The sequence below is a fragment of the Manis javanica genome, chromosome 7 (genome assembly GCF_040802235.1).
Source record: "Manis javanica isolate MJ-LG chromosome 7, MJ_LKY, whole genome shotgun sequence".
In the NCBI taxonomy this organism is placed as follows: domain Eukaryota; kingdom Metazoa; phylum Chordata; class Mammalia; order Pholidota; family Manidae; genus Manis; species Manis javanica.
The window spans coordinates 84951957-84977705 of record NC_133162.1 but is presented as its reverse complement, the minus strand read 5'-3'; the positions used below and the strand labels follow the sequence as shown (position 1 = coordinate 84977705).

The 25749-nt window shown below is 40.3% G+C and overlaps 1 protein-coding gene across 2 annotated transcripts in view; it reads left to right on the top strand.

Annotated features, from left to right (window-relative positions):
- The window catches only part of ACTN2 (actinin alpha 2), a 67500-nt gene that overhangs the window by 21459 nt on the left and 20292 nt on the right, over nt 1–25749 (top strand). Inside the window, exons 2-10 of one of the 2 annotated variants that reach the window (XM_017676341.3) lie at nt 2762–2876; nt 3551–3670; nt 4453–4539; nt 8521–8608; nt 9628–9706; nt 12587–12668; nt 16691–16776; nt 18185–18277; nt 19940–20170. In XM_017676341.3, coding sequence (XP_017531830.1) covers nt 2762–2876; nt 3551–3670; nt 4453–4539; nt 8521–8608; nt 9628–9706; nt 12587–12668; nt 16691–16776; nt 18185–18277; nt 19940–20170 — 981 coding nt within the window. Of the gene's footprint in view, nt 1–2761; nt 2877–3550; nt 3671–4452; nt 4540–8520; nt 8609–9627; nt 9707–12586; nt 12669–16690; nt 16777–18184; nt 18278–19939; nt 20171–25749 lie in introns of those variants that run through there. The other variant, XM_073241255.1, reaches the window with a different exon arrangement.

The window sequence follows — 25749 nt, the reverse complement described above, 5'->3', positions numbered from 1 at the left end:
TGTTGCTTTTGTTTGATCTCCTCCATAATTAGTAGGCTTTTCACAGAAACAGAGGGTGATGGTAAATGCATAGGAGCAGTCTCTGTAGGCCATAGTAATTTGTAAATAGGATGAAAATTAAACATCTCACAAAGTTTAAAATTCCCTTTTCTGGTGCACTGCCTTTTTGCAAGCTGTTATTACAGAGCGTTGGGGTCCTTCTTCGCATTTAAGTTGGCTAGTTACCATCTTCATTGGCTCTTAGGAATGCTCATTAAAGATAGGGAAACTTCATTAGACTTAACTAAATAAATAGACTTTTAGGTTATATTCATTCCCTGGATTTGCCTAACAGAATAATTACCTATGGTAAATTACCTCCATTGTATGTTTACCCGTGAAAAGGTAATACTAAACAAATTTTCACAGCATTCCATAGTGGGAGTCAAGAAGCTGGCATCAATTTCATAAGGAGCTTTGGGCTTACATCCAGAAGTGCTTCTGATACTTTTATTATAAAGGGATTTAAATAACATGGGAACAAGGTAAGGTAATTTGCCCCAGCCATCAGTTGCTCATTTTTTAAGTAGAATCTAAACAAAAACAACTCTAAATATTCTATATCCTTATATTTTCTCTCTCTATCAGTTCCCTTTTAAAAAATCACAACTGCTATTCTCTTGTGCCTTTCCTTAAAGAGTAGGTGTATGATTAGTCTCAGTATTATTAGTTAAAAAAAAAACCCAACCAAACACCTTTAAAATATTTTTGCTGGCTGAAAATAGGATCTGGGATGTTTTTCACTGTAAGAACTTTGTTATCTAGGAACAACCTAAATGCTCATCTGTAGGGAGCTGGTTATGTAAAGCGTGATATATACACTGCAGTGGAATACTATGCAGCCATAAAAAGGAATGATTTGTACTGATAGGGAATGACCTCTAGTTATGTTTTTTAAGTGGGTAAAAAAAAGCCATGGGTAGAACAATGTATTTTATGATCTGTGTTAAAGTGACAAAAAAAAACTGATGTCTTTGCCTGTGTATTTATATACACATAGAATATCATGAAGAGATGTACAAGAAACTAAATCTGTTTGTTCCAACAGCAGAAGGGAACTGGGTGGCTAAGAAGAAGGCTGAGAGGGACGCTTTTCGCCTAATACCCTTTTGAGCCACTTGAATTTTGACCCAAGGAAATATATTACCTATTCAAAAAGCAAATCAATAAAATTAATATTTAAATAAATAAATAATAGGCCCTTGTAATAATCATAGCCACAAAACCAAACTTTGATTATCTGAAGGTGCACTGTCTAGTTGAACACTCTGTGATGCTGGAAGTGTTCTAGATGTGCACCATTCAGAACAGTAGCTACCAGCCACCTGTGGCTTTTGAATACTTGGAAAGTGGCTTATGCAACTAAGGACCTAAATTTTAAGTTTCCTTTTACTTTAATTTACATATAAATGACCACACTTGGCAATCAAGTGCTGCCACATTGATTGGGTGCACATCTGGAGTGTATGGTTTACAGTATCTCTTCTGTTTAGAACTGACTGAAGTTTAGATGTATTTTAGAAGGAATAGTTATTACTTTAGGCTGTAAGGGTAAAATTTATTATTGTAAATCCAAGAAAATGCCTATATTTTCTTTTTGCCCTGGAATTGAATGCCATCACCTATTTATTGAAATAAGTGACTATTAATCAGATTGGAAAATCCTCTTTATTACCCAGAAAAATCATTTTCATGGAAATTATGGCTTTTCATGTTCTTCCTCAGAAGCTGTGTGCTTCTGGGAGATTTGTTTTCTCATCTATAATACAAACCCTACTTGTGTGTCTCCCCACACACAGCTAGTGTAACATGCTAGCACTTTGTGCTTGAGCCCAACAGCTGTTATGAGACAAGGGGACAGTTTGCGTTCTTAGCCAGCAGGTGCCAGAAGCATTTTCTAATCTGGTTTTGGCAGGAAATAGTGCACAAGTGGAAGGCAAGTTAAAAGAAGCTTGAAAAATAAACAGAATGACTTTGGATGACACTTATTATATAGTCCACCTTTCGGCTGAAGACTGTCCTCGTCATTTGTTAACATGACTAGACTGTGAGCCCTTCTAGGGCAGGACTGTAACTAATTGCCTTTGAAATTCAGGGTCTAGCCTAGGGCCTGGAATATGCTAGTAGGAGGTCATTATTACTATTACTATCATCATTATTATTATTATTATTTAATGGTTGACTGTAGTGCAAATTTATTTAATTGCTTTAGTTACTAGCTTAAAGTCGTTGTTCATACAGGATAAACTAGTTGTAGCTAATTAGGAGTTATGGGCCCCTCCTCCCTTTTCCTTTTTCTACTACACAGTTCCACTCACATTCTGCTTCCAAGTAAGACATTTTCAACATTCTTTCAACACTATTTATTCATCCATTCTGTAAGCAAGCTTATTTTTCTTGTATGCAGGGAATAAGCACATCCTAATTTAGTCCCTTTCCAACAGAGTAAGAGGTTTTTAAGAAGGTGAAGGTGTAGGTGTAAAGGTCGTGCCTTTTAAAACTAAAGGCAAAAATTCCTCAGGTTGGTATATCAAATAAATGAATTTTTGTCTTGAAAGAGGAATTTAACTAAAATTCCACTTTGGGCCTCAAATTATTCTTTCCTTCAAATGTTGTCTGGAGCCTCTTAGGCCTCCCAGAGTATAAGATGTCAAGTGTTGTCCACATGGAGGGGCCGATTGCTGATGGGGCTGTGCTGAACAGTGTTTGGTTCCCATTGCAGACCTTCACTGCCTGGTGTAATTCCCACCTGAGGAAGGCGGGCACCCAGATTGAGAACATCGAGGAAGACTTCAGGAATGGTCTCAAACTCATGCTGCTTCTGGAAGTCATCTCAGGTTGGTCTCAAGTATTTTTCACAGGTGTTATACTCCAATCCCGTGCTTCCATATGGAAGTAGTAGATACAATCTATTTAAAGAGGACTGCATGAAAACTTATCTTTGATCCTGTCTGGGCAAGAACGTGGTATTATTGGCCACAAAAACCTTTCCAAAGAACAATCTGCCTCGAGTTATTTTTCCGTTCTAAGAAAGCAGTGAGTTCTTTTTTAAATTGGCTTATCAAAATAATACCACTGCCTCAAAACAAAATAAGAACAAATGACATTTATATGCCCTGCAGCCACTCTGTGGTTTAACCAGGCTATCCTGACCTCCTCTAATAGCTGGTTGGCAACTCTGAAGGCTCCAGGGACACCAATCAGCTTTTCTCTTTACTCATTCGTAGGTTGGCTCTTACGCCAAAATGTACTCTCCAGTTTGTTCCAGCAGATCTGAAAAACATATGGCTTTAATAGTATGGCTCCCCACTGGTCCCTTTGATCTTAAAGTGTTTTGATTAGTGTTCCCTAATCACAGTGTACTGTGCTTTACAGGAACTGGGGAAACATCAGGAACAGTCAGATAACTATTTCTGTTTATGGAAGGCTGGACTTGTGAATTTTGGCATCTTTGATTCTGCATCAAGGGTTACTTTCTCTATGTCTATACTATTCTTCTTTCATCTAACAGGGGAAAGGCTCCCCAAACCTGACCGAGGAAAAATGCGATTCCACAAAATTGCTAATGTCAACAAAGCATTGGATTACATAGCCAGCAAAGGTGTGAAACTGGTGTCTATCGGGGCTGAAGGTAAGTGAGGTGTGACGGGAAGAACCCTGACTGCCACACCCACCTCACAGGGGAAGCAGGCCTGCTGCTGGGTGAACTCTTCCCTCCCTTTCCCCCACCGTTTACTGTGCCCGCTTCACGTTGGGCTCTCTGCCAGGTTCTGGGCGCACAGCAACGAGAACAAGTGGTACTGAGAATGGGAGACTAGGCTCTAGGATTACTGTAAAGTATAGAGTCCAATGTAACACCCTCTCCTTCAAACTGATTATAGGAATGAGAAAGAACTTGTACATCCCAGGCTTTCTTAATAGAACAAATTCATAGGAAGGAAGTGGTGTCTTCAGTCTCTGTGGGAGATTGGGAGTCTTGGTGAGTTTGGTAGGAGCTGAGATTACCCTGTTTCTTAAACACAACTAAGTTCCACTAACCTGCCCACCAGGCAATGCTGGAAGAAGCATCTGGGTGAAGATGAGCCTGTTTTACTGTATTTGATTATTTAGAGCCTTGACTAAGTGAGTCTTTAAACTTTGGAAACTCCCAGGTTGTTTTCAGTGAGTATGCATATGCAAGACTTGTACTTATTAACTCAGAATTCATTTAAACAGGAGACATTTGGTTATGAATACCATGTTTATAACTAGACATGCTGCAACTCTTATAAAAACATAAACTGGTCTTACCACATATATATATTTCCAATAGCTCTGAAGTCAAAACTTAAAGGAATTTATAACTTACAGGAAAAACTTATGTGCTAATTATGTTATCTTTATACTAATTTGTGCTGTTTTTCTTACCTAAAGAAATTGTTGATGGCAATGTGAAAATGACTCTGGGTATGATCTGGACCATCATCCTTCGCTTTGCTATTCAGGATATTTCAGTTGAAGGTAAAAGATATGGTTAAGCATCTGACTGTATTAAGATACTTAGAGTAATTTGCAAATTGGCCATATAAAGTAAAAGTTGAATAGTTTTTTGTAAAATTCAACAGTTACTTACATGGTTGAATGAAAGATATGTGAGCTGGGTTTTCACAAGTCTTATATTTGTATGAGAAAAGACCCCAGCCATGCTGTTTTATTCGTGGGGGTGGAATCCTTTTGGAAAAGATGAGCACATGTTCAGAACAGAAGTTGTTTTTTAAAATGAGCATTTTTTGAGCTTCTTAATTGCTTATTATGCTGGTGGGTTCACAACTATGAGTTCTTTAGTACAGCTGAAACACTTTTTTTCAGGTGAAAAAAATACTCAATTGAAATCTGAGTTTGCTCTCCCTCTCTCTCCTCCTTGCTTCCTTTCTCCCTCTTCTCTCTCTCTCTTTTTAGCAAAATCTCTATTGTTATTATATCTTTTGGCCTAACAACAACAGTTCCATCACTGTAAGAGAATCCTAAATCTTGGCACTGCCAACTGAAGATGTCCATCTTTAGTCTTTTATGCCCACTGTACTCCTAAATATTTTGATGAATTCAGCACTGTCAAAGAGTGTCAATTTCAAATTCTTAAAATTAGAATTTTACCTATTTAGCCCTCAAATCACAAAATGTGTAGCTGCAGAATGTATTTAAAGGTGGTCTGAATTCTCCAACCAGTCAGCCTCCCCTAACCTTGTCACCTAATGTGTGACCAGATACCTGAATGGTGAGGGGTAGGGGCATTATTTGTAATACTGCCCAGGATGGAGTACTGAGTACTCTCTGATGCTGATCTTCTTAAGTGATTTCAGTTACTAATCAGTCAACAAATATTGAAAAGCAACAGTTTACCTACTGTTGTATCAGATGACATGAAGCCTATGGTACTTACCTTTAAGGAGTTTCTGATCCACTTAGACTATTTCCTTCTATCACTGAAGTCCTATTTATGGCATCTAAAAATCAAAGTAAGATATAATGATATTAAAAGCTCAAAAATTTAACCTTAGGAATGGCAGCCAGCTTGGATTAATAAATAGTCTGAATTTTAAAACCACACAATGTACTTTTATTAAAGTTCATTCCTTTCATGCTAATGAAAATAATAACATGCTTCTTAATATTCCTGCTTTATTAAAGAATAATTTATAATAATTTTATCAATTGTATATACTTCTAAATTTAAATATTTAAACAGTAGAGCCCAACTTTAAGGAACAAATACTGTTTTTAAAAATCTTTTTCACATTATTGTGTTTGCTAGACTAGCAAATCCTTTTCCAAAGAGGTGAATTTGACCTCAGGTTTTTTTCTGATTGCTTTCAAGTTTCAAATTAATGATAATATTAATTGAAGGCAATTCTATTTCAAATGTAGTTATAAATGATATTATCCATTAGAGATTTTTTTCCCCAAAATTATTATCAATGTGCCCCAAATCAGATAATCAAGTCACAGTACTTTGCAAAGCATCACAATACAAAGACATATTAATCAGCTTTTCAGAAGACTCAGAAATCAAACATTCGAAAGTGGTCATTTCTTTAGCAGAGTCTAAATCTCTTCAAGCAGATATCTTTCAGTGTCCAACACAGTAGATGATGTTAGTTTTCTAACTTACATTTTTATTTGTTTTACTTTATGGAGTCATTTCTTAACCTCAACTTCTGTAAGTCTATTAAAAAATAATCTTAATTTGTTTTAATGATGTCTATTATTTAGAAAATTGTTTAATGACACTACATACTTATAACATGTTTTTATACCCATGGTCAGGGTTTTATGGGCGGATGTATGGCTATGTGCCAAATGGCCATGTTTCAGATTTTACCTACTCCTGCAGGCAGTGGTTACCACAGTCAGGCACACAGTTGGCACAGGCTTCTTAACCTTTTGCGGAAAATCTAAAAATGGACGTGGGGCTGTGATTAGAGTAGCCAATTAAAAAGAGGGGAACTTTGTTCGACATTCATGGCCTAAGTGTTCAGACATATTCAGACAGAAATTAGGAGAAACTTAATGACTTGTAAATCTAAACTTTAGTATCAGTTAAAAGATTATATTGCTCTAATTTACCTCCATTTACTTTTCTAACTAAGTTTCATTTCAATTTTATAAGATATAGTACAGTATTTCCTCTTGATATCCTTTTTCTCATTAATTCCATTAGGCAGGACCCCAAAAGCAGGCAGTTACATATATAGCAGAATAACTAGATATGGAGGTCCGTATCACAACATCCACACCAATAATACTTAAATAAAGTCTTAGAACTTTCAGTCTTATTCCTTAACAAGAATTTGCTAGATAAGGGACATGAACAGGAGTTATTCAAATCATTCTTATAGCACATGAAGTTTTGGGAGTGTGTTTATTTCAACAGGTTACGGAGCAAAGAAGAGTCTGAACTAGAATGAACAATTTAGGTAAATAATTACAGAATACTTGCTTTTATTTGAAAAAACCAACTTTAAGCTCTTACTACAATAAAATACCCAATGTTAGCAGAGGGTCTACATGTTTATAGGGACTTTCTAAATTGTTAACACTTAAATCAAGCAGAACCTTAGGTTCTGCGAGTGGCTTTCAGGAGCTGTTTGGATCTATGTACCCTTGAGTCCTCCAAGAAACAAGTGCCAGTGTGGTATGAAAAGCGCAGTCTGCTCTGGTTGCCATGGCAGAGTATCACAGACTGGGGGCTTAAACAACAGAAATTAATTCAGAGGTTGAAGGTCCATGATCAGGGTGTAAACATAGGTGGTTACTGGTGAAGACCGTCTTCTTGGTTTGTAGATGGCCACCTTCCCAGTATGTCCCCACATGGTAGAGAGAGAGAGAGAAGGAGAGGGAAAGAAGTCCTGAAGCCTCCTTGTAAGGGCACTAATCCATCATGAGGCCCTGCCTCGTGACCTCATCTAACCCTAATTGCCTCCCAAAGGCTCCATCTCTAAATACCATCACACTGAGGTTTAGGGCTTCAACACAGGAAATTTTTGTGGGTTAGGGGGAGATACAAGCATTTAGTCTATTACAGAAATGCAAGAGATTGACTGGGGGAAATGCCTGTGGAGGATTAAGTGGGGTGGGGAGAAGCATGAGACGGCTGGGAGAGCCGTCCGGCCAAAGGTCCAAGGAACACCTGTGCAGAAGGGGAAGGGAGGGCACAGGGAAGAAGAGTCTCATTCTGTAGTGCTGTCGTTGGGCTGGTGGGAGTCCTAAGCCTAGGTTTTCCTCAGAGGAGTTGCATTCGTGGCGGGAATGGCCCAGCCCAAGTGGCCCTCTTGCTCGGTCATCAGTTTCTGGGGATTGCAGGAGTGATTCGGAGTGTGGCCACTGGGACATCTGCTGCCTGCCCTCTGCTCCCAGCAGCAGGACACCTAAGGAGCACATCCTCTTGGCTACCTCAGAGGGTCATTGTTCTTTTAACTTGGCCAGAGCTCAATCAAATGGCCAAACTTGAAATTTACCAGTAAAAGCCTTTAAATAGTATATAAGTCACTAGGTAAGGGAATACATTTCAGACATAATGGCCTCTGTGAATTCCATTTACTTAGCCATATAAATTATAAATGAGATGGATGACAGGTTAGTTAAGTTATAAACTATGTTCATTTACAGTTTTTACATTTTCATTTAAAAAAATGGTTAAAATTAAAATTTTTTTTCATTTAAAAAAGTCATTAAAAGTTACCACTAACCCTGAAATCTGGTTTTATGTTTGTTGTGTCACAACTTGCACGGCGCCTGACTGTCCTTTTTAAGTCCCTTATGTGTCTTCAGAACCAGTCCCTGGGAACAGGGATCCAGTTTACATCCTCTTGAAAAGACACAAGAAAGATGATCATTTGTGGTTGTCCACTGTGGGTGGGGGTCTCTTTGGAAAGCACCTAGGAGTTGGGGGAATTGAGTGGTGACTATTTCCCTGTGGACACTTGTCCCTCTCTATCTTTTCAGAAACCTCTGCCAAAGAAGGCCTACTGCTTTGGTGTCAGAGGAAAACTGCTCCTTACAGAAATGTGAACATCCAGAACTTCCACACTAGGTGAGCAGCCAGGGCCCTGGGGTTCTTGTATCTGTGCTGGAATCCTTGGATGGTGGGACAGCACTGTTTGTTTACACCAGTGTTTTCTTCCCTGAGAGTCACCTTATGTAGTAGGAAGACTGAGGCTGTATGATTTTTGGTGCTTTAGGTCTCTTGGAGGAAAATGTTTGATGGAGATTTGGGAGGCTGGTAAACAACATACTATATAAGTGACTCTCATGTTTGCAACTGAATGGGTCTTCAGAATTTGGGAGCGGGTGCAGGAATGCACTTTATGTGGCCTTCACCTTTTGCTAAGAGAAGGCGGCAGGAATGTCTTCTCAGTGAGAAGGAGAGACTGAAGCAGAGTCTGCATACTCACGTCCTGTCTGCACCCTGATCCCTGGTGCACACAAAAATCCATCATCAGGCAGCTTTGTATTCTGGAATTCAAGAGGAGTGGGGAAATCATGTTTAGAAATTATAGAAGCCAGATGAATGAATCCGCATATAATCTGAGAGTGTGATTTTTGTCACTTGCTTCCAACTTCTTTCTCATGCAGATCTTTTTTATTATTCTGTGTGAGTAGGAGAGTGGTTTACATTTCACACTGTGTAGTGGAGTCCTCTGCTGCCATGGATAATCAGACCCTGAGGAAAGGCTCAGAGTTGAGACTTGGAGAAGAGAGGGGAAGAAATCCGGGGCTGGTGGGCACCGAGGAGGGGGCAGCAGAGGCAGTGGGGAGGCATCTGCCCACCTGTCACCGCACAGAGCCAGCAGGGACAGGGGAGGAAGCCCAGGCAAGGGTGGGTCTGCAGCTATAGGTAGAAAAGAGAGCAAGGGGGCAGCTGTCCTCAGCCGCTGAGGGAAAAGAGTGCTTAAGGAAGGGGCCACAAGGTCCTGGGGTGCGTTAAGCCAGACAGAAGGAAGTTCGGGACCACACGTCCCAAATTTCAGGCCAATACCTGACCAAGAGCAGCTCAGGCTGCTGCCTTCTTTCCATTAACATGTGTTCCTGTTCTTCTCGACCGTCATGCAGCTGGAAAGACGGCCTTGGACTCTGTGCGCTCATCCACAGACACCGGCCAGACCTCATTGACTACTCAAAGCTTAACAAGGTCATTCTGGTGGCCCAGCATGCGGTGTCCCGCCCTGCCCCTTAGCATGTCATCCTGCAAATGAGCACATTGAGCACCGAACTTGACCAGACACCCAGGTGGTGCAGCCTAGCCTCCCAGCTGGCCCTGCACACAGTGGGAACAGGAGGGGTAGCCAGGAAAATACTGGCATCATTAGGGCATGACGAAACCCCAAGCCAAGTCACCATTTTTGCCCAAATTAAGATATGCTTGGTGATTTGACTTGATTTCCCATGAAAGCTTCATACATGTTTCTTAGAGATTTTGCATTCCCAGATTTTAAATATGAGAAGTGAAGTGAATAAGGAAAAAAAGTTCCAAATACTCCAAACCTTTTTTAATTCCCTATACCTTTTCTGAAGAATCTAGCTACAGACATATGCATGGGGACTGATTAACTTGTTTTTCACACAAGGAACATTATCATCATTATCTCACCATTGATACAAGATATTAGTTGCCGCCTTAGAAGAGGAATTTTGAGAATTTTTTTTTTTTTTTTTTGGTTTTGCTCTCTTAAAAAATTCAAGTTGGGAAACTTTAATTCTGCCTTTAAGCTTCCATGTGTTTCAGTTTCAATAGTCTTCAAATTTTTTTCTGAATGTAGTTTAAAATTTTAATCTGTGACACAACAAAGAAAAATATGCCCCTCCTAAGTCCTGCAGTGGACAATCTATGCTGCCCTAGAAATAATGGTCCCATGAACAGTCCTACGGGTGGTAATTACAGCACATTTCCTTCTGGTCACTAGCGGGCTTAGCTGGCCACTCACCTCGTGTTGCTGTATTTGGTGTGAAATCCAGTCCTGTTGCATGCTGCCCTCACCTGCGTGGCGTGGATGGTCATTGGCAGAGTGTCCTGGCCTTTGCCACCTGTTTCGTTGCTGACCACCCCTCACTTGCTGGCCACCCCTCTCCTGGCCTGTTTCCACAGACTGCATGGAAGTACCTAAAGAGTTTCCTTGTGTCCTAATGATTAAGACTACATTCTTTGATACTACAGTGCTGTAATGGAACATGGCCTAAGTCACTGTGCAACCAGCATCGCTCAGCTTCATACAGCATGTATTCTCTCATCTCTGAGTTATTTTGAAATATTTCAAGGATAAATACAGTGTATGTTTTTTCCATTAATCTTGATCTCATTTGCAAAATGAGGGGACTGTACTAGGTAGACCTTGTTTCCCTAGCAGTTTATAATGGTAAGTTTTTATTACAAAAGATCAACAGACCTGTGGTAATTGGCCATTTCAGATGAATGAAAAAATTATAGTAATAAATAAGAGCAGTTAATACTGCATAGCTCTAGGTCAGACAGTTATAAATAGATATATATTTATTATATATGTATATTAATGTTATATATGCATATATTATATATACATATATGTATACTAATGCATATATGTTTGTTACATATATGTATATTACACATACACAGTATGTGTTTAGTCTTCACAATGTAGAGTAAATAATCCTATATAGTGGGTACTGTTATTATCCCAGCTTTATAGAGGAAGAAAGTAAGGAATTCAGTAATCTACCCAAGGTCACATAGCCAGGAACTGAGCCAAGAAAATACTTAATTGCCACATTTTATCTCTTTCTGTTAGAGTCTAAACAAGATAGTTTTCAAAAGTCTCAGAATCATTACTCTATTTTTAATGCTGAAATTTTTCTTATACATTAAAGACAAAAAGAAATTTTTACTCAGCTATTTGGCCTTGTGACCATTTGTGTAAAATACACAGGTAAGACTCAGTTTTTGATATGGCTGCTTTTATGAAATGATTATATGCTTTGTTAAAACAACATTTATTTGAAGAAACTTTTTGCCTGAAATAATTGTATACTCTGAGGCTGGAAAGCTTACTTTGGTCTCTTGATTGAGCACTGTAAATATGTTTTGGAAGCCTGCACTCTTTAAATGTTTCACTGCATTAAAATGATTGTGCTCACTGCAAAGCACTGCCATTTCTAAAATGTTTAAATGACTTTGATGTTAAAATACATTAAAGTTATCCCTGGACTAAAACTACTTTTCATTCTGGTTTTTCTATGTTACCCCATCCCATTTTAGATTCATAATTTATCTCTTTAATAGATCAAAACAAGAGGTGTTAAATAAGTCTTCATTTTTCAGTTTTCAGTTGTACACCTCTGGTTAAATTTACTTATATATATATATATATATATTTTTTTTTTTTAAATAAGTTTTACAGTGAAAGATAAGTGTAATCTTAAAATTTTTTAACAATTTTTATTTACAATTTTAAGTTTCTTTAAATTCTTCTAGTCTTTTATAGGCTAGAAATGTAAATCTTGCTCTTTGTGGTTATCTTGTAACAAATGTTCCTCAGTGATCAAAAGTTTCACCATGTAGAGTTTTCTCCCCTTTACGCCTTGACTTTCTAATATTTAAAACAACAATGTTGTAGTGAATATTCTCCATGGTCACCTTCCACATCTGGAAAATGTATGTTTCATGGTTTCTTTTGGAATCATTTAAGATTTGTTGCCAACAGACTTGAAAATAAACTCTGGGTGGTCAGGGTGTTCTTATTAACTGTCCCCCATAAAACATCTGACAACTTTTGTCCTATCTACAAAGCAATTGTTCTCTTAAAGCCTTTTGCTCACATTTTATGAATTAGAGTGTGCATACACTGTGTGGGTTTCATATCATTTTTGATGTTTCTCTAAATGAGGTTGATCAGGAGAAGATAAGGAAAATCGTGTATGCTGTCATGACTATGTGTGGATAGGAAGGTCTCCGCCCGAAAGGGAGTATATAAAACACATTATTCATAAGCCCTGTTCAAAAAAATATTTTTAAAAACTGGTTATATTTTTTATGCAGGATGACCCAATAGGAAATATTAACCTGGCCATGGAAATTGCAGAGAAGCACCTGGACATTCCCAAAATGTTGGATGCTGAAGGTGAGATGAAAATTGTGTTTATTGACTTATAAAAAAACCTGTGGACTACATATGTTAAGGCCATACAGGGGGATTTGTGAAACTGTATAGCCACATATGAAGTACTTAGATTCCTAAGAAGTTTCTGTCATTGGCCACATGAGTATTAGAGAATTTCATGTGTAGCTTTTTCATAAATTATGTTTTAAAATCCTGCTCAAAATCAAGTCAGCAAAACCATAACGAAAGGATTTTGGTTAAAGTTCCACTTTGGCAAATGGAATACTTTGTTTTGTGATTTTCAAAGAAAAACTTCCTGTTTTTGTTTTTTAACAACATAATGTATTTTCCTTACCACGTAAAACTCAAGTCTGTTTGGCAAATAAATCTTCTTGTGAAATGCTTTAGACGCCTAAAGACAAAAATCCTTCCTTCCGACTATAAGTTATAGCATGGGTATATAGAATATGGGACTGTCGGCCAACAGCATACCTCTCAGACATTCACGTTTTATTTTCAATTAGTCTAAATTATATTTAGTTTAGTTAGACCTGGAAGAACTTCTGTTTTGCAGTTTAGCATCACTCATGCTGTGGACTAGTTTCGAATACCTTTTGTGCCCTTTATATGTGATGAATCCTTGAGAGTTGTACCTCTGATACACCATTTAAAGAACAGATATGTGGAGACCATTCATTTCAGTTCACCTATTCATGATGCAGTTATCACTTAACAGACATTTATTGAGCACCTACTATAAACAAGATCCTCTGCTAGGTGCTGTAGGAGATAATGAGATTATAAAGTAGGAACTTATACATCTGCCCTCAAGGAACTTATGTTACTATGTTTGTCATTCATATTATTCCCTAGTGGTCCATTGCTTCCATTAATAAACATTGTCAGGGAAAAACAAAGAACTTGATCATAATCATTTGTCAGTTATTTCCTCCTCCTCTGTTTTGGTGATCACATTTCAGCTACCATAACAGATTACCACAAACTAGGGGCTCAAAAACAGAAATGTATTTGTTTATGTTCCATAGGCTGTAAGTCTGAAATCAAGGTGTTGGCAGGGACTTGCTCCCTCCAGTGCCTGTAGGGGAGGATCCTTCCTTGCTTCTTCCTGCTTCTAGAAGCCCCAGGCCATCCTTGGCTTATGATAACATCACTGTATCTCTGTCTTCCCTCTCTATCTCTATGTCTCCTTCCCTCTTATAAGGACACAGGTCATAGCGGACTCAGGACCCTCCCTGCACCAGCATGACCTCATCCTAACGTGATTATATCTGCCAAGGCTAACTTCCAAATAAGGTCACATTCACAGGAAAGTGGGGGAGATAGGACTTCAACATACCTTTCTGGGGGACACAGTGAGACCCATAACAGTGATCTTTCTATTAAGATTCTGACTTTGCCCACTTACTAATTTAACATTTTAACAAACATGTTCCTGTATTATTGGGTGTTAACACTTGACTATACTCTTCAGAATCTACTGATGGTTTTTAAAAAGCCCTTTAGTGGGAGGAAGACAAAGAAACAACAAAGTAGTAACGCAGAAAAGTTCCTTTTGCCTTTTGTCCATCTGACCTCTCTAAGCTAAGTTTATGTTTGTGTGGTGTCTCCTTTGACCTCCCATATGGTAAATAACCACCTAGACTTTGCCCACTTGAATTGACTGCTAGGGCACTAAAAGCAGGAGAAAGCAGGTGACATGCAGTACATCTTGCAGCTCATCAGTGCCTCCCTCATTTGCTAAAGCTGAGGGTGACTTCAAGCTGACCATCATTGTTACTCTGGCATGCTAACATTCCTCATGGTTCTTGGGGTTTTCCATCACCTCTGAGTCCCCATTCTGGGCATATGTCCAGTCTGTTTATCCTTTGAGGCCAGTGGGATATTTTAGCACTCCATTCATTTCCTTCTTCCTCATGACACATGCTGGTTTCCTTTCCTTTTCTCTTTCTTTTCTTTCTTGGTTCAGAAAAATGCTTACTTGACTACATTATTTTCTTTGTGGAATAATTTCTTGTAAGACTGTTCTGGCAAAGTGCTATGAACTTTGGCAGATGTGGGTATGGGCATGCTGTGATATAGTTACCCAGGAGAACCCCCAGCAAGTGACCCGCAGTGTCTGCTACCTGCTTCTGGACCTACCGTCACCACAAACACGTTCTTATTTTGGCGCTCCTTTATTGTAATATCATGTACCGGCCTTCTCTTGGGTCACTGGTCCCTTTGGTGAGTCCATGCCTTCTCACCTGCAGCTGTCGACCTTATTGTCAGTCATGTTTGTTGGTCTCTGTACCCTAAGTGGGGATTTTGAGTGGCTAATTGGCTACCCACCCATGAACTGTCACTGGAATGAGAACTGGTGAAACTTCCTCATCTTCACTGTCTTCCATGCTTCTAAAAGGTTATGAAAGGTTTTCCCTATTTTTGTGCATGTGAGGTGAGCACCAGTTAGATTTGTGGGTGCATAGGTTCTGTGTGGGCTTGCAAAGGGCTCCTTGTTGGCCCCAGGCCCTCCATGTGTAGAGCTATGGAAAGTCCCTGGGAATGTGCTGTTGTGTGCCCTCTGGAATTCTCAAGGTCTAATTCTGCCTTGGACATGACTCACCTGCTAATTTAGGGCTCCTCTGAGCTAACCGTGCTGTTCTCTTTGGCAAGTCTGAAAAGTGCACAGAGAGTAATGACTTTGCAGGTGTGACCTCTGTGCTTTGTGCCAAAGTTTTAACAACAAAAGTGTGTGTGGATGAGGGGGGAAGGTTCATTACTTTGACATTTGAGGCAGCACTTGGTGGAAGCCTGATGGTATTAGAACATCTGAGCAGTTAAACTTCTTTCTCCACACAGATTTAGTGTACACTGCCAGACCTGATGAGAGAGCCATAATGACTTATGTCTCCTGTTACTATCATGCTTTTGCTGGTGCACAGAAGGTGAGGATGTAAAACATGAGTCATGACTCACCCTCCTTCTGTGTCTTCATTTTTTTTTTCAATTGTTTTTCTCTTTTATCCCTTCTTTTCTGGACATGGAACCCTGTCTCTTACTAAGGAGGCAGTGGTTTGTCTTTCTTAGTCTAGTTTTCTTTGAAACTTACTTTCTGTCCATGCAGTAGTATGCCATTCATGTTTGTTTTCCAGAAGATTCCATACTGTTACACACTGCCACATCCTTTCTATTAATATTGTCTGAAAATACAATGGCTAGGTTTCACCTCAGGGAATTACAAGGTGTCTTTTTAGCTTCATTGTGTCCAGCGACTGAACTGAGTTTAAAGGTAAAAATCAATTCAGCCAAAAATGGTGTTGCCAAGGTAGAGGAAGAAAGGATGTGTGTTCACATGGTTCTGCTTCTCTCTTCCCGTTGGTTATTTCGGCAGCTAGTACAGATAGTAGGAAGGGCCATGAGCAGTGCAGCCATGTATACTCTTCTCCTTAGATATTTTGTCACTCCTGGTAATTTCTATAAATATGTGTGGTAAGTATGTTAAAGGGACAAGAAAAGACGTGCCTTCTCCAATGAATTTTGTCACACAAGCCAGGGCCGTTTGCAGAGCAGAAAGCCAACAGTTCTGGAGGTGGTTCAGGGAGGGGCAGGAGAGAGGGGCATGAGAACTCTGCTGGGGTTCCTGCCACCTCGCAAAGCAGCCTGCACTGCTCAGGGCAAGAGTGGCTGACAACCTGATACAGTCAAAAGGGAGGACGTGGGGCCTCATGAGTCATTTGGAAGTGGTAATAATAAGCTCAGCCATGCGCCACGCGGTTCCTGTGCTACTGTCTGGGGTGCAAGCCCATCGGGGTGGGGGAGCATTTTACCCTCAGTTTGATTATTTGAAAAACATGTCCGTTCAAGTCATTCTGTTCACGAACCTACCAGTACTGTACAGCCTTCCTGAGATTCGGAATTGTGGGCCCCAAAGCTGCAGAAAATCAATGAGTGTGGCCCAGTTTGTCCTTCCCTTTGCTCACCCTGGTTTCTCCTCTTCATCTGTGTGTGTGTTTGTTTCTGTGTTATTTTTTCCCTCCCTTCAGACATTGTGAACACTCCCAAACCCGATGAAAGAGCTATCATGACATACGTTTCCTGCTTCTACCACGCTTTTGCGGGAGCGGAGCAGGTATTCAACACTTGTCCATCTGGGTCATGTGCTGCTCTTCTGCATCGGTTTTAGTTGTGTGTGCGTGTGCATACCTGGGTGTGTGTTTGTGCGCTTCACATCTTACCTTGGACTCTCTCTAAGTGTGTTGTAAAGACCTAATATCGCAAGTTCCAAACTGTGAATACTATTTTTTTAACAGCTTTAACTTTAGTTCCTAAAGTGTTTTCCTCTCTTTCCTTCCAAAGGTCTCACTTTCATTTCATTAGTAAATTGTGGGAAACATTTGTACTTTAGGAAAAACCAATAGCCCTTAAAGCAGCCACACTCACTGAGCAGGGAGGGGGACATTTGACAGGGAGAAGTGAAGGCCTTTCCAGTGCCTCTTGCCCTCCTCTGCCTAGAAATTGCCTTCACTGCTCAGTGATTTGTTCGGATGTCTTGCAAGACTAATCTTAATTTAGCTAAAATAGTGAAAGGGTAACAGTGTTAAAACCTTCAAAAAAATTCACACCCCTTAAGACACAGCCTGAGGGACAGAGTGGATAAATGTCCCTCAGTTTTCCCACACACACCTGTTTCTATCTCTTGCCCCTCCGCATATCTCTACGTGGAGAAGCCTGGTAACTGGGATGGACGGAATATGTATTATTTCTGTGAGCTCTTCAGCCCATCACCAGCAAGTGATAGTGCCTGGAAATCAGCCCATACTAGGGCTTCAGAGGTGAGGCTTTGGGGCGGGCCACAGGCCTGGAAGCCCCCATGCAAATTGCTCTTCTTAGCTCATCATGTGATCATATTTCAGGCGCTTCGCCGCTTCTGGCCCGAGTACCCTTCGCCCAATGATGACAGAGAGTTATTCATACCTTAGCCACTTCTCATGCAGGTTCAACAAAGCCTTAAAGCAAGTTCAGCTCTGTGGAAAGATCCCATCTAGCACTTTCTGTGTATTCATTTCAGGAGCAGAGGCCTTCAGGGAACTCGATGCAGTGACACATATGTTCAGGACACAGTCACTTTTGCTTTGCTTTACAAAGGCTAATGTCATTCAGAGAGTGCTCAGCCCTGTAGTCAGGAGAGTGCTCAGATGGACATGCAGGGAGCAGAGATTTGGTTTCCTTGACCCATATATTTCTGTTACTAACTTGCTTAATGTTTTACAAAGCCTGTGTTTTAGACTAATGGTATCTCCCCATTATTTCCTACAGTATATTCAGCCTGCCGTGTAAGTCTGTGTGAAAACTGTAAAGAAGGTGTGAAATGATTCATAGCATTAAACAACCATGCCCTCAGTCTTACTCCACCCTAACCTAGAATCTGCACCATCTGCAGCCATACCCTCTTTTCCTCTCCTGCCCTGCCATGCTCAGTTTTGTGCATGCACATCCCTGTCGACAGAGCTGTCCTGTTTACCTATTGTGTTTTACAGGCCGAGACAGCAGCTAACAGGATATGTAAGGTTCTTGCTGTGAATCAAGAGAATGAGAGGCTGATGGAAGAATATGAGAGGCTAGCAAGTGAGGTAAAGGAAACGGGTGACCTGCAGTCCTGTCCCATACCACCCAGAGGGTGAACAGGGATTGTTGGTGTTTTTTTCTTTGCATTTTTCATCTCAGATAGAATAAAAGTAGGAAAATACACTTGATCTCAGAGGTTGTTCACCTTGACACAAAGGTAATCCTGATGGGGTCCTCTCAACCTTCCCAAAACATAGAGGTAGTTTGCATGTTTTAAGAAGTAGAATGTGAGTCTGTTCTCAGCCATGCCCTCCCAGGGTCAGACTCCTCTGCATGACATTCACTGCTGGTTTGGTTCCTGCCTCCTTGGCTACTGCCATCACCTCCGGGGCTCCACACAATGGTCCAGCATCAAAGGAACTTGCCCAGCCTATTGGGAGACACGGCTCAGCCTTGTGTGTGTATATAAACATCTGGAGGGAAATACAGGGAAGACAGAGCTCTCTGTCCAAGATATCTGAGCATGAGTTTCTATGTAGAACAGCTTCCTACAGCTCTTCAGCCAGGGTCTTGGTTAGAATAGCACTTTACATGTTGCTCTCCTTTTTGTTCTTATTACACCATAAATAGAAAGTAAGCAGTCTTCTCCCTGCCACTGCATTATTTTCCCCACACAAGGTACAGGCTGTGTGAGGTCCACAGTGATATCCCCTCTAGATTGAATTCAATCATAGTGACGTATACCAACGACCAAATAGTTTTTGCTCTGACTTAATTTAGTTGATATATTTGGTCCGTCCTGGGAAAGGTACCAGGACACTTGGAATAAATCTTCCAAAGTAGTGGTTTCTGCAAATCCAGTCCAGTGATACTGGACTTATGTTGTCATACCGCTGCCATGGAGCGGTTCAATCGGGCAGCTTTGTTTAATGCCAGTGATCAGCTTCAGGGTTGGAGCATGACCAGGACCAAGGACAGATGCTCCTCAGTAATTAAATCCTTCCTTTCCTTATGTGGTCTTTTATTTATCCTCCTCAAAGCCTTATACTAATTTTTATTCTTATCTGCGGTCATTTTTCACGATCAGAAGTGTAAATTATTAGGGCTCTAAGCAGGCCATTTCTAGTTCAAGAGAGAGATATACTGCATCCTTAGGAATTCACTACCATTCTTATTTTACCATGTGGATTTCCTTGAAAGCTAGGTACTAAATTAAAATATATAGGTATTGAGTCACTCCCAGATTTACAATATATTTGTCTGGAAAATAGGTTCATTTGATTTGAGCTTATTTCAAATATAGGTACATTTTAAGGTAAACCAAATTCTTTGCTGATTTTATTGTACTGCATTTCACCTTGTCAGGGTTTTGTTTTTGCTTTTCATTTGAAAGCTCCATCCAGCATTTGTCTGCTAATGTGTGGTCCCTGAGTTTCCTGTAAACATCACACTTTTGTAAACATGATGCGTGCTGACTTTAAGATTCCGTAATGTCCTTGGGGGTGATCACTAGAGCCATGGGCGGACCCTGACATTCTCATTCATGCCACAGTGCATGGGGATTCCTTTCCTCTCGTGCAGTCAGGAGAATTATATTCATACTTCTGTAATTTTAGAAACATTAGGTTAATCCATTCCCAGTTGTTAGGTGCCTCTGTTTTTTCAATTTTTTCAACCTGGGGCAGTTTCCTGGTATTTTCAGCAGTATTTTCATGTTTTGGGAGCAGCTTTTGGAATGGATTCGTCGCACAATCCCCTGGTTGGAGAACCGGACCCCTGAGAAGACCATGCAAGCCATGCAGAAGAAGCTGGAGGACTTCCGGGATTACCGTCGGAAACACAAGCCACCAAAGGTGCAGGAGAAGTGCCAGCTGGAGATCAACTTTAACACCTTGCAGACCAAGCTGAGGATCAGCAACCGGCCTGCCTTCATGCCCTCAGAGGGCAAGATGGTGTCGGTAAGTGACCCAGGCTCAGAAGTGCCCTGGCCTTATGGAAAGGCCACTTTTTCCCATGAAGTCTTTTCTGTGATGGGCTCCAAGAAGGAGGCATTGACTTCTCCAGTCTTTTCAGTTCATTACTATAATTTTAGCACTGCAACCACATCATTCTTGATATTTTCTCCCTACCATCGTGCAGCTCTTGGTCCTAGCTTTGGTGTGATAGCTCACAAAGAGCAGCCTTGATGAACACTTAACAGACAGCTCACCTCCCTGCTTTTGCGGCCTGCCCTTGCTTCCCTGAGCAGGTCTATTCACCAAGGCCCTGCACCCTCTGTCCCCTGGCACCTGCTGGGGCTGCTTTCCTTGCCCTGTCTCCTCCATCCATTTCCCTTACTGAATCATTCATGCCAGTGCACAGGATTAAAACCTCTGAGTCCACATCTCCCTACAGCCACTGTCCTGTTCCTTGGCTCCCCATCATGGCAGAACATCTCAAAACTTCTTTGTGGTACCAATTTCCAGCTCCCCAATGCTCCTTTACTTCTTTTGCTCTTCATCTTGCCATCATCTAGCTTCTGTTCACTTCCCCCTGAGATTGTTCCTTCTCATCATCCACGTTGATAAGCCAATGGTCTCTTTTAGTTTCTCTCTCTGCTCCTCTGACCCACTTAACCACTGCCTCCTTCTTGAAACCCCCTCCCTTCTTGAACTTACTGCTTTCTTCCCACCCTGCCTATGCATCCCAGCATGCCTGGGTCCTGCAGCTCTGTCTCAGGAGGTGGCACAGCTGTCCAGGCTCCTCCAGTGCAGCCCTGTCATCAGGGATTCTCCCTTCAGATCATTTCCCTGCATCCCATTTCTCAGCCAGTCCCATCGGTGCTACCTCCAGATTTATCTGCCACCCATGCCCTTTGCACTACTGGTGCCTTTTCCCTGCACCAGGTCACTGTCATCTTTCCCTGCAGTTACCCCATGATGCTGCTTCCCTTTCTTCTGACCTAAAATCCATTTTCTGCACAGCCACTACATCAGCTTATTAAAATGTGCCTCACAGCATGTCTCTTTCCTTCTCAGAACCCTCCAGTGATGCCCCAAAATATTCAGAATAAGATCCAGATTCCCTATCCTGGCCTGTGGGATAGGCATGATAAGAGCTTGCTGACTGTGACCTGTCTTGCTGGGCCTTGATGCTGAGTACCTCGCACTTAGTGGCCTCACCTGCCACATGTGGTGTGTGTGCCCTGCTCACCTTTGAGCTTGTACCTGGGCCTGCAGCACCCACTTCATGTAACAGCCCTTTTCATCACTGGGGTCTGAGCTCACCTGCCTCCTCTGAGGGGCCTTCTCCAAGTTGCCTGCCTGAAGGAACCCCCTCACTGGCCTCCCAGCATTGCTTAATGACTTATTTATTGTTTTTCTCCCAAAAATCATGACAGCAACACAGGGCAGGGCACCTCAGAGGTGATGCTTACTCTCATATAAAGGTCTCTTGATAGTGCCAGGTGCATGCATCATGCCCAGGAAAGTACTATCGTTGGCTGGCTGGCTGGTTGGCTGGTTGACCAAGTGACCCAGTCACTGAGAGAGTTGTGTTGTTTTGAGGCATCATCTTTTTCTAGCCGGGACATTAAAGCCCTGTAAGCCTTTGTGCACATCTGGAGAAGTATCAGGTATTTATTGGCTATATTCAAACTATATTAGTTTTCTTTTTAATTAAGGCATCATTAACAATCTTATAAAGGTTTCACAGGAGCAACATTGTGGTTTCAACCTTCACCCATATTATCAAGTTGACCCCCCCACCCCACTCCCCATTGCAGTCACTGTCCATCAGCGTAGTGAGATGTGACAGAGTCACTACTTGTCCTCACTGTGCTGTACTGCCTTCCCTGTGACCTACCTATATTGTGTGCTAATTATAATGCCCCTTAATCCCCTTCTCCCTCCCTCCCAACCCACACTATCCAACTCCTTCCCTTTGGTAACCGCCAGTCCCTTCTTGGAGTCTGTGAGTCTGCTGCTGTTTTGTTCCTTCAGTTTTGCTTTGTTCTTATACTTCACAAATGAGGGAAATCATTTGGTACTTGTCTTTCTCCACCTGGCTTATTTCACTCAGCATAATACCCTCTACCTCCATCCCTGTTGTTGCAAATGGTAAGATTTGTTTCTTGCTTATGGCTGAATAGTATTCCATTATGTACATGTACCACATCTTCTATATTCATTCAACTATTGATAGACACTTAGGTTGCTTCCATGTCTTGGCTATTGTAAATAGTGCTGCGATAAACATAGGGGTGCATATGTCTTTTTGAATCAAGCATCTTGTTTTCTTTGGATAAATTCCTAGGAGTGGAATTACCTGGGTCAAATGGTATTTTGATGTTTATTTTGGGGGGGAACCTCCATGTTGTTTTCCACAAGGGTTGAACTAATTTACATTCCCACCAACAGTGTAGGACAGTTCCCCTTTCTCTGCATCCTCACCAGCATTTGTTCCTTGTCTTTTCTATGTTAGCCATCCTAAGTAGTGTGAGGTGATATCTCATTCTGGTTTCAATTTGCATTTCCCTGGTAATTAGCAATGTGGAGCATCTTTTCATATGCTTGTTATTCATCTGAATTTCTTCTTTAGAGAATTATGTGTTCATATCCTCTGTCCATTATTTTAATCAGGTTATTTGCTTTTTGGGTGTTGAGGCATGTGAGTTCTTTACATATTTTGAATGTTAACCCCTTGTCGAAAATGACATTTACAAATATATTCTCCCATACTATAGGATGCCTTTTTGTTCTGCTGATGGTGTCCTTTGCTCTACAGAAGGTTTTAAGCTTGATATAGGCTCATTTGTTCATTTTTTCTTTTGTTTCCTTTGCCCAAGGAGATGTGTTCAGGGAAAAGTGGATCATGTTTATATTCAAGAGAGTTTTGCCTATATTGTCTTGTAAGTTTTCTGGTTTCATGACTTACGTTCAGGTCTTTGATCCATTTTGAATTTACTTTTGTGTATGGGGGTAGACAATAATCATTTCATTCTCTTACATGTAGCTGTCCAGTTTTGCCAACACTGGCTGCTGAAGAGGCTGTCATTTCCCCATTGTATATCCATGGCTCCTTTATCATATATTAATTGGCCATATATGTGTGGGTTTATATCTGGCCTCTCTACTCTGTTCCATTGGTCTATGGGTCTGTTCTTGTGCCAGTACCAAATTGTTTTGATTACTTTGGCTTTGTAGTAGAGCTCGAAATTGGGGGCATAATCGCCCCTAACTTTGTTCTTCTTTCTCAGGATTGCTTTGGCTATTCAGGGTCTTTTGTGGTTCTGTATGAATTTTAGAACTATTAGTTCTAATTTGTTGAAGAATGCTGTTGATATTTTGATAGAGATTGCATTGAATCTGTAAATTGCTTTAGGCAGGGTGGCCATTTTGACAATATTAATTCTTTCTACCCAAGAGCATGGAATTTATTTCATTTATTAGTGTTCTCTCTAATTTCTCTCAAGAGTGTCTTGTAGTTTTCAGGGTATAGATCTTTTACTTTCATTGTTAGTGTTATTCCTAGGTATTTTATTCTTTTTGATGCAATGGAGTTGTTTTCCTGATTTATCTTTCTGCCTGTTCACTGTTAGTATATGGGAATGCAACAGATTTCTGTGTATCAATTTTGTATTCTGCAATTTTGCTGAATTCAGTTATTGGTTCCAATAGTCTTTTGGTGGATTCTTCAGGTTTTTTTATGTACAATATCGTGTCATCTGAAGACGGTGACAGTTTAACTTCCTCCTTATCCTAATGGATGCCTTTTATTTCTTTGTGTTGTCTAATTGTCATAGCTAGGATTTCCAGTACTATATTGAATAAAAGTGGGGAGAGTGGCCATCCTTGTCTTGTTCCCCATCTTAGAGGAAAAGCTTTCAGCTTTTTGCTGTTAAGTATGAAGTTGGCTGTGGGTCTGTCATACATGGCCTTTATTATGTTGAGATACTTGCCCTCTATACCCATTTTGTTGAGAGTTTTTATCATGAAGGGATGTTGAATTTTGTCAAATGCATTTCCAGCATCTATTAAGATGATCATGTGTTTTTTGTCCTTCTTTTTGTTGATGTGGTGGATGATGTTTATGGATTTTCAAATGTTGTACCATCCTTGCATCCCTGGAATAAATCTCACTTGATCATGATGGATGATCTTCAAGATGTATTTTTTAATTCAGTTTGCTAATATTTTGTTGAGTATTTTTGCATCTATGTTCGTCAGGGATATTGGTCTGTAGTTATCTTTTTTTGTGGTGTCTTTGCCTGATTTTGGTATTAGAGTGATGGTAACCTCATAGAATGAGTTTGGAAGTATTCCTTCCTCTTCTACTCTTTGGAAAACTTTAAGGAGGATGGGTATTAGGTCTTCGTTATATGTTTCATAAAATTCAGTGGTGAAGCCATCTGGTCCAGGTGTTTTGTTCTTAGGTAGTTTTTTGATTACCAATTCAATTTCATTGCTGGTAATTGGTCTGTTCATATTTTCTGTTTCTTCCTGGATCAGTCTTAGAAGTTTATATTTTTCTAGAAAGTTGTCCATTTCTTCTAGGTTGTCCAGTTTGTTAGTATGCAATTTTTCATAGTATGCTCTAGTAATTCTTTGTATTTCTGTGGTGTCCATAGTGATTTTTCCTTTCTCATTTCTAATTCTGCTTATGTGTGTAGGCTCTCTTTTTTCTTGATAAGTGTGGCTAGGGATTTATCTATTTTGTTTATTTTCTTGAAGAAACAGCTCCTGGTTTCATTGATTCTTTTGTTTTATTATTCTCAATTTTGTTTAGTTCTGCTCTGATCTTTATTATGTCCCTGCATCTCCTTACTTTGGGCCTTATTTGTTCTTCTTTTTCAAGTTTAAATAATTGTCAGTTTGACTATTCATTTGGGATTGTTCTTTCTTGACGTAAGCCTGTATTGCTATATATGTTCATCTAAGAACTGCCTTCACTGCATCCCACAGGTTTTGGGGTGTTGAGTTGTTGTTTTCATTTGCCTCCGTATATTGTTTGACTTCTTTCTTTATTTGGCCATTGATCCATTGATTATTGAGGAGCATATTGTTAAGCCTCCATGTGTTTGTGGGCTTTTTTGTTTTCTTTGAATAATTTATTTCTCATTTCATACCTGTGTGGTCTGAGAAGCTGGTTGGCACAATTTCAATCTTTTTGAATTTACTGAGGCTCTTTTTGTGTCCTAGTATGTGTTCTCTTCTGGAAAATGTTCCATGTGCACCTGAGAAGAATGTGTATCCTGTTGCTTTTGGATGGAGTGTTCTGTAGACGTCCATTAGGTCCATCTGTTCTAATACATTGTTCAGTGCCTCTGTTTTCCTTACTACTTATTTTCTGTCTGGTTGATCTGTCCTTTGGAGTGAGTGGTGTGTTACAGTCTCCTAAAATGGGTGCATTTAATTCTATTTCCCCCCTTCAATTCTGTTAGTATTTGTTTCACATATATAGGTACTCCTATGTTGGGTACATAGATATTTATAATGGTTATATCCTCTTGTTGGACTGACCCCTTTATCATTATGTAATGTCTTTCTTTGTTGTTACT